Consider the following 16,154-nt stretch of genomic DNA (forward strand, 5'->3'; position numbering starts at 1 on the left):
ATCACTAGTTTAGTCTACAGGTAGCCACTGCACCAGACTGCACCTTGGCAGGCCCCTAAGCTAATATAGTGCATCGGCTTATTACTTACCCACTGGTATAGTTTACAGCACTGAGCACTTTAGCATTTGGGGATTTGTTTACCTGCACAAGACACTATTTTGGAGTCACCACTGTGACCATATTTAGGTACTCTGTTATTTACGCACTTTAATACCCAGATAAAGTTATTCCTTTTTGTTTGCCATTCCCCTGATGATAATTGGCAAATCAAATAGAAAAGGGCCACGTCAGGAGGCAGATATAGGGTTTCTATAGGGAGTGGATTTCAAAGGGTAGATCGGGGCAGGGGTCGCCCTTGTTAGGGCGAGTGCCCCGACGGACCTTGTGCGAGCAGGGGTAGAAACCTATATTCACACACGTACTTAGGGGCATATAGGAAGAGAAAAGGAGGCCTGCTAAATGTGAGTGTATACTCCTGCAATACACTGGACCATGGAGTGACACACCATGAACGAGTTGGACAACTGAATGGGTGAGATCGTATCTTTATCTTTTACTACCGCATTCATGAACATTGGTGTGGATTAAGGTCCAGGAGTGCCACGTGGTTGGTGAGTGGCCTTGTAGAATTTTGTCTGTACTTTGTGTTCGCCACGTGTGTGGTATTAATTGTTTGTGGGGGTTTTCTATTTTAATCGTATTATTAAAATTGATGTTTTATTGGTGTTTTCCCCAGTATATCCTTAATAGGTTATTTTTAGTTAATTCTAGGTTAATTCTAGGTTAATTCTAGCATTTAGCTGGATTTGGTATTTTTTAAGTTCCCTTTAAAGAAAAAGCACATGTGATAGCACACAGAAGTCATTCTAGAAGCTCCTTCATTGTACTTGGCGTCTCTCGAGAACAAAATGGCTGATCATAGAAGGCACTAGAGATCACCAAAATATAAAGCGAGTGAAGATAGGATAATCTGTTCCTTTAAGTAGCTAATGCTGTAACACCTGTCCTCTAGGTATAAGAAGATATCACTTTATATCCTCAGTTATAAGCCCATCTCTTGTATGTAGGAGATGCCCCAGCGGGAAGGAGAGAGAATTTGGCATCCTTACAAATTATCATCATCCTACATCCAGGGTAAAAGGATCGCAGTTAGTGGATTATAAGGGATTAAAGGCTCCGCTCATGGCCTGGAGATCTGTGATGGGATAGATTTGATTGCTTCGCTGAACACAATGATAAATTTTCCTCTCAAACAATTTATTAATATCACTTGATTAGTAAAGTGATAGTAAATCCTGAAGACGCCCATACATGAGGAAAAAAATCAATGGTTTTGGGGGGCCAGCCAAAAGCCTAATGTGTATAAGGGTGTACTAACTTCCATGATGTGGGACAAGAAGCATTGGCATACTGAATTTCATCATGCCCAGTTCCTTTTGTAGTCATGGGAGACAGCATGTCCCATCACACCACTACTCAAAGCTTCTCCTAGTACTCAGGCTTGGTGGAAAAACATTACGGTAAGTATGAATGGAGCTCCTCAACCACTACCAACACCAATCATCTGCATATGCTGCAAATGCAGTTATTTTATGGCTCTTTTTAGCATCACAAGAAGCATAGAGAAGAAATCAGAACTCTGGGCTCCCCGCGTGTCAGGCCCTGGGGCCGGTGATTGGGCAACCAGGACCCGACACAGTCTGAATAAACTGGGTAATTCAGGCATTAACATATTTAAAAATAATGGGTGGCTTTATTAAACCTTTTGCAAAGGAACAGTGAGGTAGTTGCCCATAGCAGACTATTAGATTTTAGCTTTTAATTTTTAAAGGGGTCGGCCACTTTATAGTAAAATTGTTTGGTGTATGGTATTATTAAATGTACTCACTGTATATACTGACAACAGCTCCCTGTGTACCTCATAGAGCTAAAATGAGACACCCGTCGTCTAGGCTGGCCTGCTCTGTGGTGAGTCTGTCCATAAGATGGCTGACATGGAGGAGCATGTGACCATGCCCCACCCCCCAGTGTCCACCACTGAGCCTGTATATTTCTAAAGAGGACACAGAGGGCGGGGCATGGTCACATACTCCTCCATGTCAGCCATTTTATGGACAGAACCACCACAGAGCAGGACAGCACAGCCTGGAGGAGATGAGTCTGATTTTAGTTCTATGATGTGCACAGGGAGCTTCTGTCAGTAAGTAATGTGAATACACTTATGCTGCACACAAACAATGTGGCCAACACATTTAAGAGGCCTTTAAAAAAAACAGCAATATGATTGGCTGTTATAGGCAACTGTTTCTTTGAAACAGTTTTGATAAATTTACCCCAATATCCTCTCTCTTTACACAGGACTGTGAACAACTGAGACGAGCCGACCTGACACACATTGAGGATTATTTACACGCTCACATTCACATATCTTGCATATTAACTGCCACCAGACTGCTTTGTCATATAACTAATATGTGATGTATTCAGTATTTTTTAAAGGGAATATCCAGAGAGCAGTAAAGGTCCTACCTTTTCTGCTCTCCAGATGCTCCACTTCCCTCGTCTGCCTGTCCGTGCATGTAACTTCCGTAGACAAGAGAGGGTACCAAGATTGGTAACATCGGGCAACTATTGGTCACTGTCCATAACATGCTCTCTCCCCCCTCTCGTCTGCAGAAAGTTTCTTGCACAGACGAGCAGAGGGGGGAAATAGAGAGGCTGGAGAGCAGAAAAGGTAGGACCTTTCCTGCTCTCTGGATATTCCCTGGATGAGAAAAACACAGCTACATTGGATCTAAGCTGCATAACTACATGTAAACTAGGGACAGGAGAGGTGCTGTATCTGGAAGAAAGGGGCTATATTTTTCTACTCCTATACAACCCTTCTAAAGGGGTTATCTGCCTTCACCAATTTCTGCTTATTAGAAGGATCCTTTGGCAATAGGCCAGATGCAAAGCGCCCCTCTAGTGGGACCTCTAGTGATCAGCTCTAATCTGTTGGTAAACTTGGCATAAGTGTTCAGATTCCCTGCAGTAGGGTTGGCCAATTTATAGTTGTACTATAAAGGGGTACTCTGGCAAAAAAAAATTATTCAAAATCAACTGGTTTTGGAAAGTTATATAGATTTGTAATTTAGTTATATTTAAAAATCTTCCCATACTTAGCTGCTGTATGTCCTACAGGAAGTGGTATATTCTTCCCAGTCTGACACAGTGCTCTCTGCTGCCACCTCTTTCCATGTCAGTAACTGTCCAGAGCAGGAGAGGTTTTCTATGAAAATTTGCTGCTGCTCTGGGCAGTTATTGTCTTGGACAGAGATGTCAGTAGAAAGCATTGTGTTATACTGAAAAAGACTTTTTTTTATTTTTTTAAGTCAACTGGTTTCAGAAACTTACTTAGATTTGTAATTTATTTCTATTTAAAAATAAATAGAAATAAATTACAAATCTTTATAAGTTTTGGAAACCAGTTGATTTTGAAAAAAAACAAAAAACTATTTTCAATAGTGCACCTCTTTAAAAAAAACTTTTGATTGGTCAGGGTCTGATCAGGAGAACGAGATTTAAGACGTGTGCATCTAGTGCATCTCCTCGCAGTTCTGTGCCATGTATTCAAAACGGCTGCATTATGTAAGTGTATGGGGGCACCTCGCTCACATAGGTGATAGATGTTCAACCAGTGATAGACTGGTTGAGGTCTGAATATACAGGTGTGGTGTAACACCTGATCTAAAGTTTTTTAGAATAACAGGTAGACTTAAGCATTACAAAGTGCTAATTCAAGTCACTGGTTTATCTAATAAAGGACAGGGTAGGTCCTCCAGACAGAGATGCTTTTGGTAACTGTTCTGCAAGAGAGGAGGATCCCACTAATAAACTCAGAATTCCCAAAGAGGTTATACAAAAATGGATTATTTAGAGCAGCGCTTCTCAAACTTTGTCTTTTAGAGCCTCACCCAACAGACAAAATGATGCCAGACTGACCAAGAGGATGCTGGGACATCACCATCCATGCACATAGAAAAATTATTGCTCAGTCTCACCTTCATTTGTCTTCATTTAATCTCCTTAAATAAGTACAAAATGAGTCAATGTTCCTAAACCAGAGATTGTTACAGCCAGGGAAAGGACTGTGCAGCTTATAGTCACTTTTGTGACTACTGCCTCCCCAGCAACTAGGGGGCGCCTCACAATGTTTGAGAAGCAATTATCTAAAATGCACAACACCTTGATAAAGTTTTTCTAGTCTCAGACATTAATTGTATATACAGAGAATATTCACTTCTATGGAAGTTACAGAAAAACCTGTTTGTCTGTTTTTGGAATCCATGGGTTGGAAGGGGGTATTCTAGAGATATAAGCATGTCCCACCGGTGGGATCCATATCTATGAGACATTTAGGCCACTTGACTCCTAAATCACTGAAGTGGAGATGTAAGCAGAAATGTTGTAGCTGTCCCTGCGCGTGTAGCATAGTAGCTGCTACAGCAGTTCAAAAATGTAAGGACCCCTCCAAATAATGGCCATAGCCAAAGAGGACCTGTCACCTCCCCAGACATTTCCTTTTTATTAAAGAGGCTGGCCACTTTATAGTAAAATTATTTTGTGTGTAGTATAAGTAAGTGTACTCACTGTATATACTGGCAGCAGCTCCCTGTGTACCTCATAGAGCTAAAATCAGACTGTGCTGCCCTGCTCTGTGGTCAGTCTGTTCCTAAGATGGCTCACATGGAGGAGCATGTTACCATGCCCTGCCCCCCAGGGTCCTCCATAGACATATACAGGTTCAGTGGTGGTCACATGCTCCTCCATGTTGGCCATCTTATGGACAGGATCATCACAGAACAGGGCACCACAGCCTGGAGGAGGGGAGTCTGATATTAGCTCTATGAGGTAGAGGGAATTGCTGTCAGTATATACAGTGAGTACACTTACTAATACTGTATACTGAACTATTTTACTATAAAGTGGCCAACCCCTTTAAATACTTGTATGCTCCATAAAAATAACAGTTCTAGAGAATCTTTTTTAGAACTCTGCATTGTGCCTTTCCTTGGTTATTCCTTCTATAAATGTACTAATAAATTGACAACTGGGTGTTAGTATTATGCTTTTCCATTAAGCTTGTCCTTACACACTTCAACAGTATTCAATTAAAGCAGACTGCGCAAGGTCACACACTACTGGCAAAGGGTTCCAAGGGCTTTAGTTAGGAGACTAGAGAGGCCGGATTTTAAAAGGTATCCTGGGCACCCTTACAATAGGCCATCACTTTTTAATTGGAAATGATCTGATGGGACAGTAGCAGTCACAGTCACTGGTACACCTAGAAATGTTACTTGGAGAGGGGTGTAATCTGGGATTAGTGGCATAATTTATTTACAGTATGTCTCCTGAATTCTTTATCCAATACACTATGACACTTGCCTGTGCCATTAGATTGCATGCACAAATGTGCATTGTTGCATGCTGGTACTTTTCATCAACAGGATTTTGGGGTTGCAAGGATACCTCATACCCGTCAGTCAGAGGGGTCTGATTTAATATGAGCACCCAGTGTACCACCGGGAACTGCTGCCCATACAGATGAGTAAATAGGACTTTGTTAAGTATGATGGTAATTAGGTCCATTCTGTGTGAGATCTGCATGTACTGGACAAGCCTTTTAACTGAAGTCCCAACTAAATGGTGGAAAATCCCAGTGAACTGAGAATGTGTAATGCTGCATCAGTGCCACACTATTAATAGTATCTGTCCTCAGTATCTAGTATGTATCTGAACCTGGGTATAAAGGGTAAAATTCAGGCAAACCTCAACTATGTGAGTAATGATGTTATGTGAGTTCATTGTCAGGAATACACTGAGGATAACACCCCTGCGCTCTGAATCCACAGTGTTTGTACAGGTAGGCAGCTGCCTTTGGGAAGCAATAAGAGGGGAAGGAATGTCGAATATATCATTATTCTTCATAGAAGATACGTGCATTATATAGACAAGTGGTGTGTACGTACACAATTCATCATACAGGTGAAGCCCAAGAGAATTTTAACACATTAAGCGCCCCACATGATCTGATCACTAGAATCATTTTAAGGTTATATTCGCACATGTTGGAGTTTCATTGCATTAACGCAATACTGGACAGCAATGAAATAATTACTGCAATGAAATTATGCATTTACATTGCATATTCATTGCGTTACTGCACATGTAAACACAGCCCTATTACACAAAGTGTAAAGTGTTCAATGTAAAAATAATAAAGTTTATACTTACCTATTCTCCCCGGTGTTCTGCAGCCTTTTGCCTGCATTCCCTGCTCATATCGATGTTTCTAGCCCCCTATTCATTGACAGACTGCTAAACCAATCACTGGCTGTGGCTCTGTTCTATCTCGGCCAGTGATTGGACCAAAGAGATGAGGCCCGAAGCGTCAGCGTCATGGTTTTTGGCAGGCTCCTGACTATTTAAAACAAAATTAGGAGAATAATATAGGACTTCTTGGGAGGAGACAGTGACCTCACTAGGGTCCTGTCAACTAATGTGGCCCAATGCAGATCATAGTTTGTCCCGATATGCAGGATCTATAAAACTCCACGGGTGCTATGGAGAATTGGATTAAGACGGAACCTGAATGTCTCTTAAATCAGAAGGCTTCTGAAGAGAGTGATGGTAGCGAAGAGGCCCAAAGTGGATCTTATGGGTTATAAAATACTATGCCCTGTGAATGGAAAGGCTGCAATGAGGTTGTGCACAGGGAAGGCGTAATGGAGCAATAAAGTACAAAACCTGAATTGTCTGAGCTACTAGCTAGTTTTGAGCCTGTGCAGGTCAATGGTCTGTGCATCCCATACCAGTGATTATATTCTGTAGAATCATCCAGTCTCCATTTAATATGGCCATTTTACTCCTTAAAACCATATAGCTTCCAGGCTTGGATTGCAGCCGCACTTCCTATTATGTTCCCAAAAGATAAGTGCACTAGAGTCGTAGCATCTGCTTCCTTCAACCCTCCCCCATCTCTGTACATAGTAAAGAAGACCTTCAGGCTTGCACATGCTAAGGTTTATTTGCCTTTGCATATGCATCTTGTGGTTTAGTTCCTTAAGAGTTTATATTCATTGTATCCTGGATGTGCAATAACTAGAGATGAGCGAACCTCGAGCATGCTTGAGTCCATCCGAACCCGAACTTTTGGCATTTGATTGGCGGTGGCTGCTGAACTTGGATAAAGCTCTAAGGTTATGTGGAAAACATGGATATAGTCATTGGCTGTATCCATGTTTTCCAGACAACCTTAGAGCTTTATCCAAGTTCTGCAGCCCCCGCTAATCAAATGCCGAACGTTCGGGTTAGGATCGACTCGAACCCGAACCCGGTTCGCTCATCTCTAGCAATAACGTGGCCATGGGCTACAGCAGTCAGTTGGAGCAAAGAAAGCTGAAGTGTAAAGCATGGGGGAGGGGAGAGCAGTAGCCGGAATTTGTGGTGAGACAGCACTTTCACATCACCTCCATTCTTTGTAGGCACTGTAGCTACACTGCAGTCATCTACCACAGCCAAAAGGGGTAGGTAAGACCAAGGAAAGTATCCAACATGTTGCATCGGCTAAAGGCACTAACTTACAACTGGATATCTACATAAAAACAAATGCTTAGTGCAAGTGCATGTTATTGAGGACACTGGGATTGCTTTGGAGGACCCAATATCTGTGTATTACACATCCAGCCTCTTGATTTCAATGAGAACTGTGTACAACTCGAGTTCACCTGTGGGGGCGCTGCAGTAAAATGAAACACAGAAAACCAACTCGTAGAGTACTCTAATGTTTACAAAAGACATTTACAAAGATGAAAACCCATTTAAAAAATAACATTTGGCAACCAATATTCAACGTTTTGATATTTCTCAATGGCAAGCCTAGTTATGTGGTTATACATCACTGCAGCCTTCTCCTTCATTTCTGCCTTTGGGTCACTGGCTCCATGCTGGCTCTGACATGTAAAGGGTTAAGGCTGAATTTCACACTCTGAGTTACCTTAATAGATTTGCACAGTTTCCCCTATGTAAGGAATGTGACTTCTTAGCGCCGAGCACAATTTTCTCTAGATATAAATATAGCATGTGTGTGAATCACATCATTAACATGAGGGAATTAGTGCCCCGATGTTCCTCTGTGGTGAACCGGATGCAAGGGGTTAACAAGCACAGCTCTAGAACAGTGCCTGTAGTTTTATAGGTAGTGCTCATTTACGGTCAGGCACATCCATAACCCCTTACAGGTCTCAAGGGCTCTGTGCTCATACTGCCAGGCTGCACTTGACATTCAGCACCATGGACAGCGGACAGCAGCACAGTCTATGGCTAAGGAGCAGCCCCCTCCCCTCAGCAGTATGCTGCAGTCCACTCATATATGTGGTGAAATCCACACAATGTAATGCAGTGCTCTCCAGCTGTCACAAGACTACAACTCCCAGCATGACCTGACAGACGCAAACTGTCAATGTGCTCACCAGTCATTACATACATGTGGAACTTTCCATTCATGAAGCACTAGGGTAAATCAGAGGGTGCAGAAAATCTAAACCATTGCTCCAGAACCCATCATGATTTTGTCCCTCAACACATACCGGAGCTGCAGCACCATATGCATGGAGCCTGTATGTCAGTACACAGTCCATATGATTGAATAGTATGAAACAAAGCTTCAAGGTCCCATAAACTCCAGTGGGTTGCAACTCGGACTTTGTATGTATCCATAATATGGTCATGTGTCGGAGCCCTTACTTTATAAGCATTCAGATTGGGAAATTACACAATTTTCAGGAAAGTGTAGCGCCCCTTTAAGATAATAGAGCAGGTTTCCTTGCAGCCCTCTAGACAGATTACAGAAAAGTTGGACAAACATGGCTTTGGTGGGACTCTAAAGTGTATATTGGTAACTCTCAAGACTCTCTCCAACATATGATGTTAGGGATAAAGACCATCAAGCACATGGAATTTCAATGCCTAAAACTTTTTTTTCCCCCACAAACAAATAGCTATCAGGAGTGTCTAACAGCGGCCTTCTCACCTATAAAAACACCGGCATGCTTGGCCGTATGGATAACCTGGAGGGATAGCTGTTAACTACACAAGTGTTTGGCCAACAGCTATTGGATGTGCGTACATTACATAGGACCAAAGGTAACACATTATCACAAGGATTTGTGCCAAATCACAAACTTGTCTCTGCTACATCTGTGTCACATTCCCCTCCATGTTAACCCTTTGTATATGGAAGAGTTTTAACACAATTTACACAAAGCAGCCGTATATAGAGGAGATGTGTAAACAGACCCCCCTCTCCCCCAGCACTGAGGCATCCATAGAAGGTACCCTATTAGGATACAAATTGCATCTGTTATACTTCTGAAGGGCCCCTTTAACATTATGAGCCATGGCAATGGCGTCAGAAAAAGTAACTGGAAATTGACCGCCATTTACGCAAAACACTTTACGGGAAATTTATAGTCTACGCTCTGGTCGTCTTGTCGCCTGGCTGTTTCCTGGTCTCGCATGTTGTGGTAACAGTAAAGCCAATGCTTGTGTGTAACCAGTGATTACCTCATTCCTCCCCATTACTTCCTAATGGATAACCCGGGAGTAATATTTACTGTAGTGTGAAGAAATCTTGCGCGTTTCGCTGCGTTTCCTTTCTCCAGATCGTAACGTCTCCTAAAATATCAGCTCATTAAGCGGTTGAGAGATGTATGTCACCTTTTCAGCATGTCGGTGTAATAGTGTGGCATGCAGCTTTTCAGCCATCTTCTATGGAGTACTAGTAGAGTGTGTGTGTGTTATATCTTGGTAAAAGCTACTGACCTATATTGACCTATTTTGGCCTACTGGCTGTCAGGGTGTGCTGGGAGTTGTGGTTCCACAAACTCTGGAGAGCCACAGGTTGCAGACAACCCTATTATACTCCATGCACATATATCATGCCGATTGGCAACCCCAGGAGACCTCTGGCTATGAATGACTTCAATTTATAATCACCAGCTTCTTATTACGAGCCTGTAGGACGCTCACTCAGCCATATCTCCCCTGGCCATTAAATCCTCATTAATGGACCCCACACATATTAACAACACTCATGAATACCCCTCCTGTACACAGACACAACAGAGTACCTCTATAGACCTTGATATTAGGAGCTGAAGTACTTTGCTTTACACCTACAATATTAGCCCCCACCACCACCACTACTATGTATAACGTGGTAATCAGACATGAAGCATGCGCAATGTTAAGGTGGAACATTACCTAGATGACAGGATCTTGGGGTGAGGATACCTTGCAGGAAAATGTATGCACTATATGGCAAAAGATTACTATGGTTGGCATCTGGGAACCCTGATTAAAGGGATCTCAGTACTAAAGCATGGCACTGAATAAATAAAGGGGTCTCCAAAATTTTGTAAATTCTATAAGGGAATTTTAGATAAAAACATGAATTCCCTGTATTCATATAAATGTATGTGGTTTATGAGAAAGTAAGGGATTCATACAGCAGGCATCCTTACAATTTAATAATTGAAGGGACTCTTGGCATTAAGTAAGTCAGAGGGTTTCCAGCAATTAGCTCCTGGCACTTTGTAAACAAAGGAATTCCGGCATTCAGAAAACTGGATCAACAGAGGGGTCCTGGAATTTGATCAAAGAAAAGATCCCAGAATTTGGTCAATAGAAGGGTCCTACCAACTGGTCAATAGAGGGAACCTGTCAACTGATCAATGGAGGGGTCCTGCCAACTGGACAATGGAGGGGTCCTGCCAAATGGTCAATGGAGGGGTCGTGCCAACTGGTTAATGGAAATATTTGGCAGACTGGTCAATAGAAGGGTCATATAAACTGGTCAATTAAGGGGTCCTGCCAAATGGTCAATGGAGGGGTCCTGCCAACTGGTTAATGGAAATATTCTGCAGACTGGTCAATGGAAGTGTTATACAAACTAGTCAATGGAAGGGTCCTGCCAACTGGGCAATGGAAGGGTCCTGCCAACAGGTCAATAGAAATATTCTGCAAACTGGTCAATAGAAGGGTTATACAAATTGGTGAATGGAAGGGTCCTGCTAAATGGTCAATGGAAATATTCTGCAGATACGTCAATAGAAGGGTGATAAAAACTGGTGAATGGAAGGGTCCTGCCAAATGGTCAATGGAAATATTCTGCAGACACGTCAATAGAAGGGTGATAAAAATTGGTGAATGGAAGGGTCCTGCCAACTGGTCAATGGAAATATTCTGCACACTGGTCAATAGAAGGGTCATACAAACTGGTCAATGGAAGAGTCCTGCCAACTGGTCAATGGAAAGGTCTGGGCTTTAGGTCAACTGAAAGGTGTTGTCATTTTCTCAACTAACAGGTCCTGTTATTTAGTGAATGAAAGGGCCCCACTTTTAAGTTGACTTATCGGTCCTTTCATTTGGTCAAATAAGTGTCCCAGCATTTAGTCAAGGAAAAGATCCCACCTGAGGAAGTAGAGAAGACCCCTGAAATGCAGCTGCTGTTTGCTGGAGTCGGAGGATGTGATCACTGAGGGGAGACTGCCCCAGCACTTCAGAACTTGTTAGGGAATTCTTTGTTCATCAAGGTGATATTCTGTATATAAAGATGATGTTTTTTTTTTTTGTTTTAAATATAAACAGCTAAACCACTCCTGCCTGTGTTCTTTGTTCCTGTTGTTTGAGGATCAGAGGGATCCTGCCACAATAGTGGGTTCCTACTATTTTGACAACATTTGACAGCATTTGTCCCATTTGATCCACGGAGAGGTCTCATGGAGGCAGTCGGTTAGCTGAGGGGACGTGCCATTTAAGCAACCAATATTTTATCACTTGGTCAACAAATTGGTCATGCATTCAGTCACATAAGGGAGTCCTGCCATTGGTCATCACAGGGGTCTTGACACCGGACCCCTTAACCTCTGATTAGCCCAGACCATGAGATTTCTCAGAAGCACATGAAATACAATGACCCCAATGTAGTGATGGCTCCATGTTCCAGGGGTGCACATAGTGTATAGAGTTGAAGGGGGTCTCATCCATCCACCACCTCTCAGGACCCCTTAGTTGAGGTCATCACGAGATGTTCCTTGGCCAATATGAAATCCATGTGCATTTATGCTATCTACAAGTCTGTATACAGGTAGGCGGTCCCCACCCCCCTAAATTTAGGGCAATGGTGAAGACGCACAGCCCCCTCCCTTAGTGTGTTCTTCTCATGTGTGAACTGCATGAAGGATAAATCCTGAAACTACTGAACCCCTTTTAAGGTCATGTGACCAAGATCAATTAATTGGAGCAATATCCAATGCAGCCCTCTCGTAGGACCCCCGGTGCCCGGCCATGGGCAGCAGCCATTGAGGTGAGCCCCCTACCTTTAGAGATGAGCTCCTCGGTGTCCTTGTCAAACCCCTCCCGATGGCATCTCCTCCATAGCCCGGAGACTGTAGAGTTGAAGCGGCGAGTACAGTGGGAATCCACGGCCAGGTAAGGGCGGGGGGCGGGGGGAGGAGGGGGCACATCCCGGCCGGGCACCGGGGGCTCCCCCGCTCTGGAGATGAGCCGGACCCCTCTCTGCAGGAGCTCTCCCCCAGCGCGGACCGCCCGGCTCTTGGAGTGCCCCCCACCACGGAGAGGCAGGTGCTGCCCGGGGGTGTACATGTAGCCCGGGTCGTTCCGTTTGCCCCCCGGTTTCCTGCAGCGGTCCCGGTGTCTCCGAGCATCAGTCTCGTACCAGTGGTCGGTGCAGAGAGCCACCGCCAGCAGGGCCAGGGCGCACAGGGCGAGGCACAGACCGGCACCGGCCAGCAGCCTCATAGCTTCACCGGGGGTGGATCACACCCCGGGCACCGGCCCCAGCATCAGATCATCCGCCGCTACCGCCGCCGCTGCTGCTGCTCTGTCTATGGAGGGAGAGGAAGGATGAGAGGAGGCCGGGGGAGGAGCCTGAGTACCGCCGCCCCGACACAGGCATACACTATATACTGCTCCTGCTGTACCCTGATACAGGTATACACTATATACTGCTCCTGTACTGTACTCTGATACAGGTATACACTATATACTGCTCCTGCTGTACTCTGATACAGGTATACACTATATACTGCTCCTGCTGTACCCTGATACAGGTATACACTATATACTGCTCCTGTACTGTACCCTGATACAGGTATACACTACATACTGCTCCTGTACTGTACCCTGATACAGGTATACACTATATACTGCTCCTGTACTGTACCCTGATACAGGTATACACTATATACTGCTCCTGTACTGTACCCTGATACAGGTATACACTATATACTGCTCCTGTACTGTACCCTGATACAGGTATACACTATATACTGCTCCTGCTTTACCCTAACAGGTATACACTATATACTGCTCCTGTACTGTACCCTGATACAGGTATACACTATATACTGCTCCTGTACTGTACCCTGATACAGGTATACACTATATACTGCTCCTGTACTGTACCCTGATACAGGTATACACTATATACTGCTCCTGTACTGTACCCTGATACAGGTATACACTATATACTGCTCCTGCTTTACCCTAACAGGTATACACTATATACTGCTCCTGTACTGTACCCTGATACAGGTATACACTATATACTGCTCCTGTACTGTACTCTGATACAGGTATACACTATATACTGCTCCTGCTGTACTCTGATACAGGTATACACTATATACCGCTCCTGCTGTACCCTGATACAGGTATACACTATATACTGCTCCTGTACTGTACCCTGATACAGGTATACACTACATACTGCTCCTGTACTGTACCCTGATACAGGTATACACTATATACTGCTCCTGTACTGTACCCTGATACAGGTATACACTATATACTGCTCCTGTACTGTACCCTGATACAGGCATACACTATATACTGCCTCTTTACTGTACCCTGATATATATAGGCATACACTATATACTGCTCCTGCTGTACTCTGATACAGGTATACACTATATACTGCTCCTGCTGTACCCTGATACAGGTAAACACTATATACTGCTCCTGCTGTACCCTGATATAGGCATACACTATATACTGCTCCTGTACTGTACCCTGATACAGGTATACACTGTATACTGCTCCTTTACTGTACCCTGATACAGGTATACACTATATACTGCTCCTGTACTGTACCCTGATACAGGTATACACTATATACTGCTCCTGCTGTACCCTGATACAGGTATACACTATATACTGCTCCTGTACTGTACCCTGAAACAGGTATACACTATATACTGCTCCTGTACTGTACCCTAATATAGGCATACACTATATAGTGCTCCTGTACTGTACCCTGATACAGGTAAACACTATATACTGCATGCATACTGTACCCTGATACAGGTATACACTATATACTGCTTCTGTACTGTACCCTAAAACATGTGAGAGTTTTATGTGTAGTATAAGTGTATTCACATTACTTACTTGTAGCAGCTCCCTGTGCACCTCATAGAGCTAAAATCAGATTCACTTCCTCCAGGCGGCCCTGCTCTGTCGTGAGTCTGTCCATAAGATGGCCGACATGTGACCATGTCCTGCCCCTAGTGTCCACCACTGAGCCTGTATATGCCTATGGTGGACACTGAGGGCGGGGCATGGTCACATGCTTCTACATGTGGCCATCTTATGGACAGGCTCACCACAGAGCAGGACAGCACAGCCTGGAGGAGGGGTGTCTGATTTTAGCTGTATGAGGTACACAGGGAGCTGCTGTCAGTAAGTGCAGTGAGTACAGTTACTTATACTGTACACTGAACTAATTTACTATAAAGTGGCCAACTCCTTTAAGAAATGGGTCCAGAAGTGGCAGTGGCGGCTGCGGTAATCGGGAATGCTGGGAAAGGGCAGCAGGACACCGGGGAAGTATGGGTAAATATAAACTTTATTCTTATTATCTCTCTGTCATCAGGCTGTTGGCCATGCATCACAATTACATGTAGTATGCGCAGTCGACGGCTGATGATTTTTTAAACGTGTTTAAAAACAACAATGAGCCAATGATCAGTTGACTTTATCAAACACAGCAATATCTGGCTGAATTGGGCTGACTCAGCAGATAATCGCTCTGTTTAACAGGGCACTAATGTTTACATGGAGCGATAATTCGCCCGATCGTACGATTAACGGTTTTGAAGTAACGTTTTGTTTTTATAACGATCAGCGTTACATAGGTTAAATCGCACATAGGTTAAATCGGTGAACGACTGTTTACACGGAACGATCTGCGATTTTTTTGCGAACGACCAACAACGATTTGAGAACATGTTTAAAGATCAAAATGAACGATTTCTCACTCGTCGCTTGATCGTTCGCTGCTTTACACGTACGATTATCATTCGAATTTGATCTTTATCGTGCAAATTCGCATGATAATCATTCCGTGTAAACGCAGCATTAGTGTCAGACACATTATGGTAGCAAGAAACTCCACAGGTCAACTCTTGGGCAGGCATGCCTGGTACCAGAGCCATTCAAAGTGACTTCCTTATGAAGCCGATTAAGAGAATACCAGGAGTGTGCAAAGCTGACATCAAAAAAGGACGCTACTTTAAAGACTATAAAATATACTGTATTCTGGTTTAACTACTTTTTTTGTTTGTTTACTAATTGATTCCATGTGTGTTTTTTCATTGTTTACATGTCTTCAATATGAATCTGCAATGTAGAAAATAATAATAATTAAAATTATTAATAAAAATAAAATTTAAATGAAAATGTGTGTCTAAATTATTTAGGAAAAGGGATGATGAGAGGAGGCTGGGGAGGGAACTATCCACAGATGCCCCGACATGGGCATAACTATATACCACATTTATACTGTAGCCATGACATCATGTGGCAGAGAGTTCCATAGTCTCACTGCTCTTACAGTAAAGAATCCCCATCTGTGCTGATGGTGAAATCTTCTTTCCTCTAGGCATAGAGGATGCCCCCTTGTCATGGTTACAGGCCTAGTTGTAAAAAGACCATGACAAAGACCTCTGTACTGTTCATTCATATATTTGTACATTGTGATCAAATCGCCCCTAAGACGTCTTTTTTTCTAAACTAAAAAGCCCCAATC

The 16,154-nt window shown here is 43.4% G+C and overlaps 1 protein-coding gene across 1 annotated transcript in view; it reads right to left on the reverse strand.

The window, feature by feature from the left end:
• LOC138789651 (transmembrane protein 178B-like) overlaps positions 1-12,936 on the reverse strand; it is a 29,157-nt gene extending 16,221 nt beyond the window's left edge. The window contains exon 1 of the mRNA XM_069968408.1: positions 12,424-12,936. Within this exon, the coding sequence (XP_069824509.1) occupies positions 12,424-12,865 (442 nt within the window). The 5' untranslated portion in view covers positions 12,866-12,936. The remainder of the gene's footprint in view (positions 1-12,423) is intronic.
• Between the last annotated feature and the right edge of the window lie 3,218 nt (positions 12,937-16,154).

The sequence above is a fragment of the Dendropsophus ebraccatus genome, chromosome 4 (genome assembly GCF_027789765.1).
Source record: "Dendropsophus ebraccatus isolate aDenEbr1 chromosome 4, aDenEbr1.pat, whole genome shotgun sequence".
In the NCBI taxonomy this organism is placed as follows: Eukaryota; Metazoa; Chordata; class Amphibia; order Anura; family Hylidae; genus Dendropsophus; species Dendropsophus ebraccatus.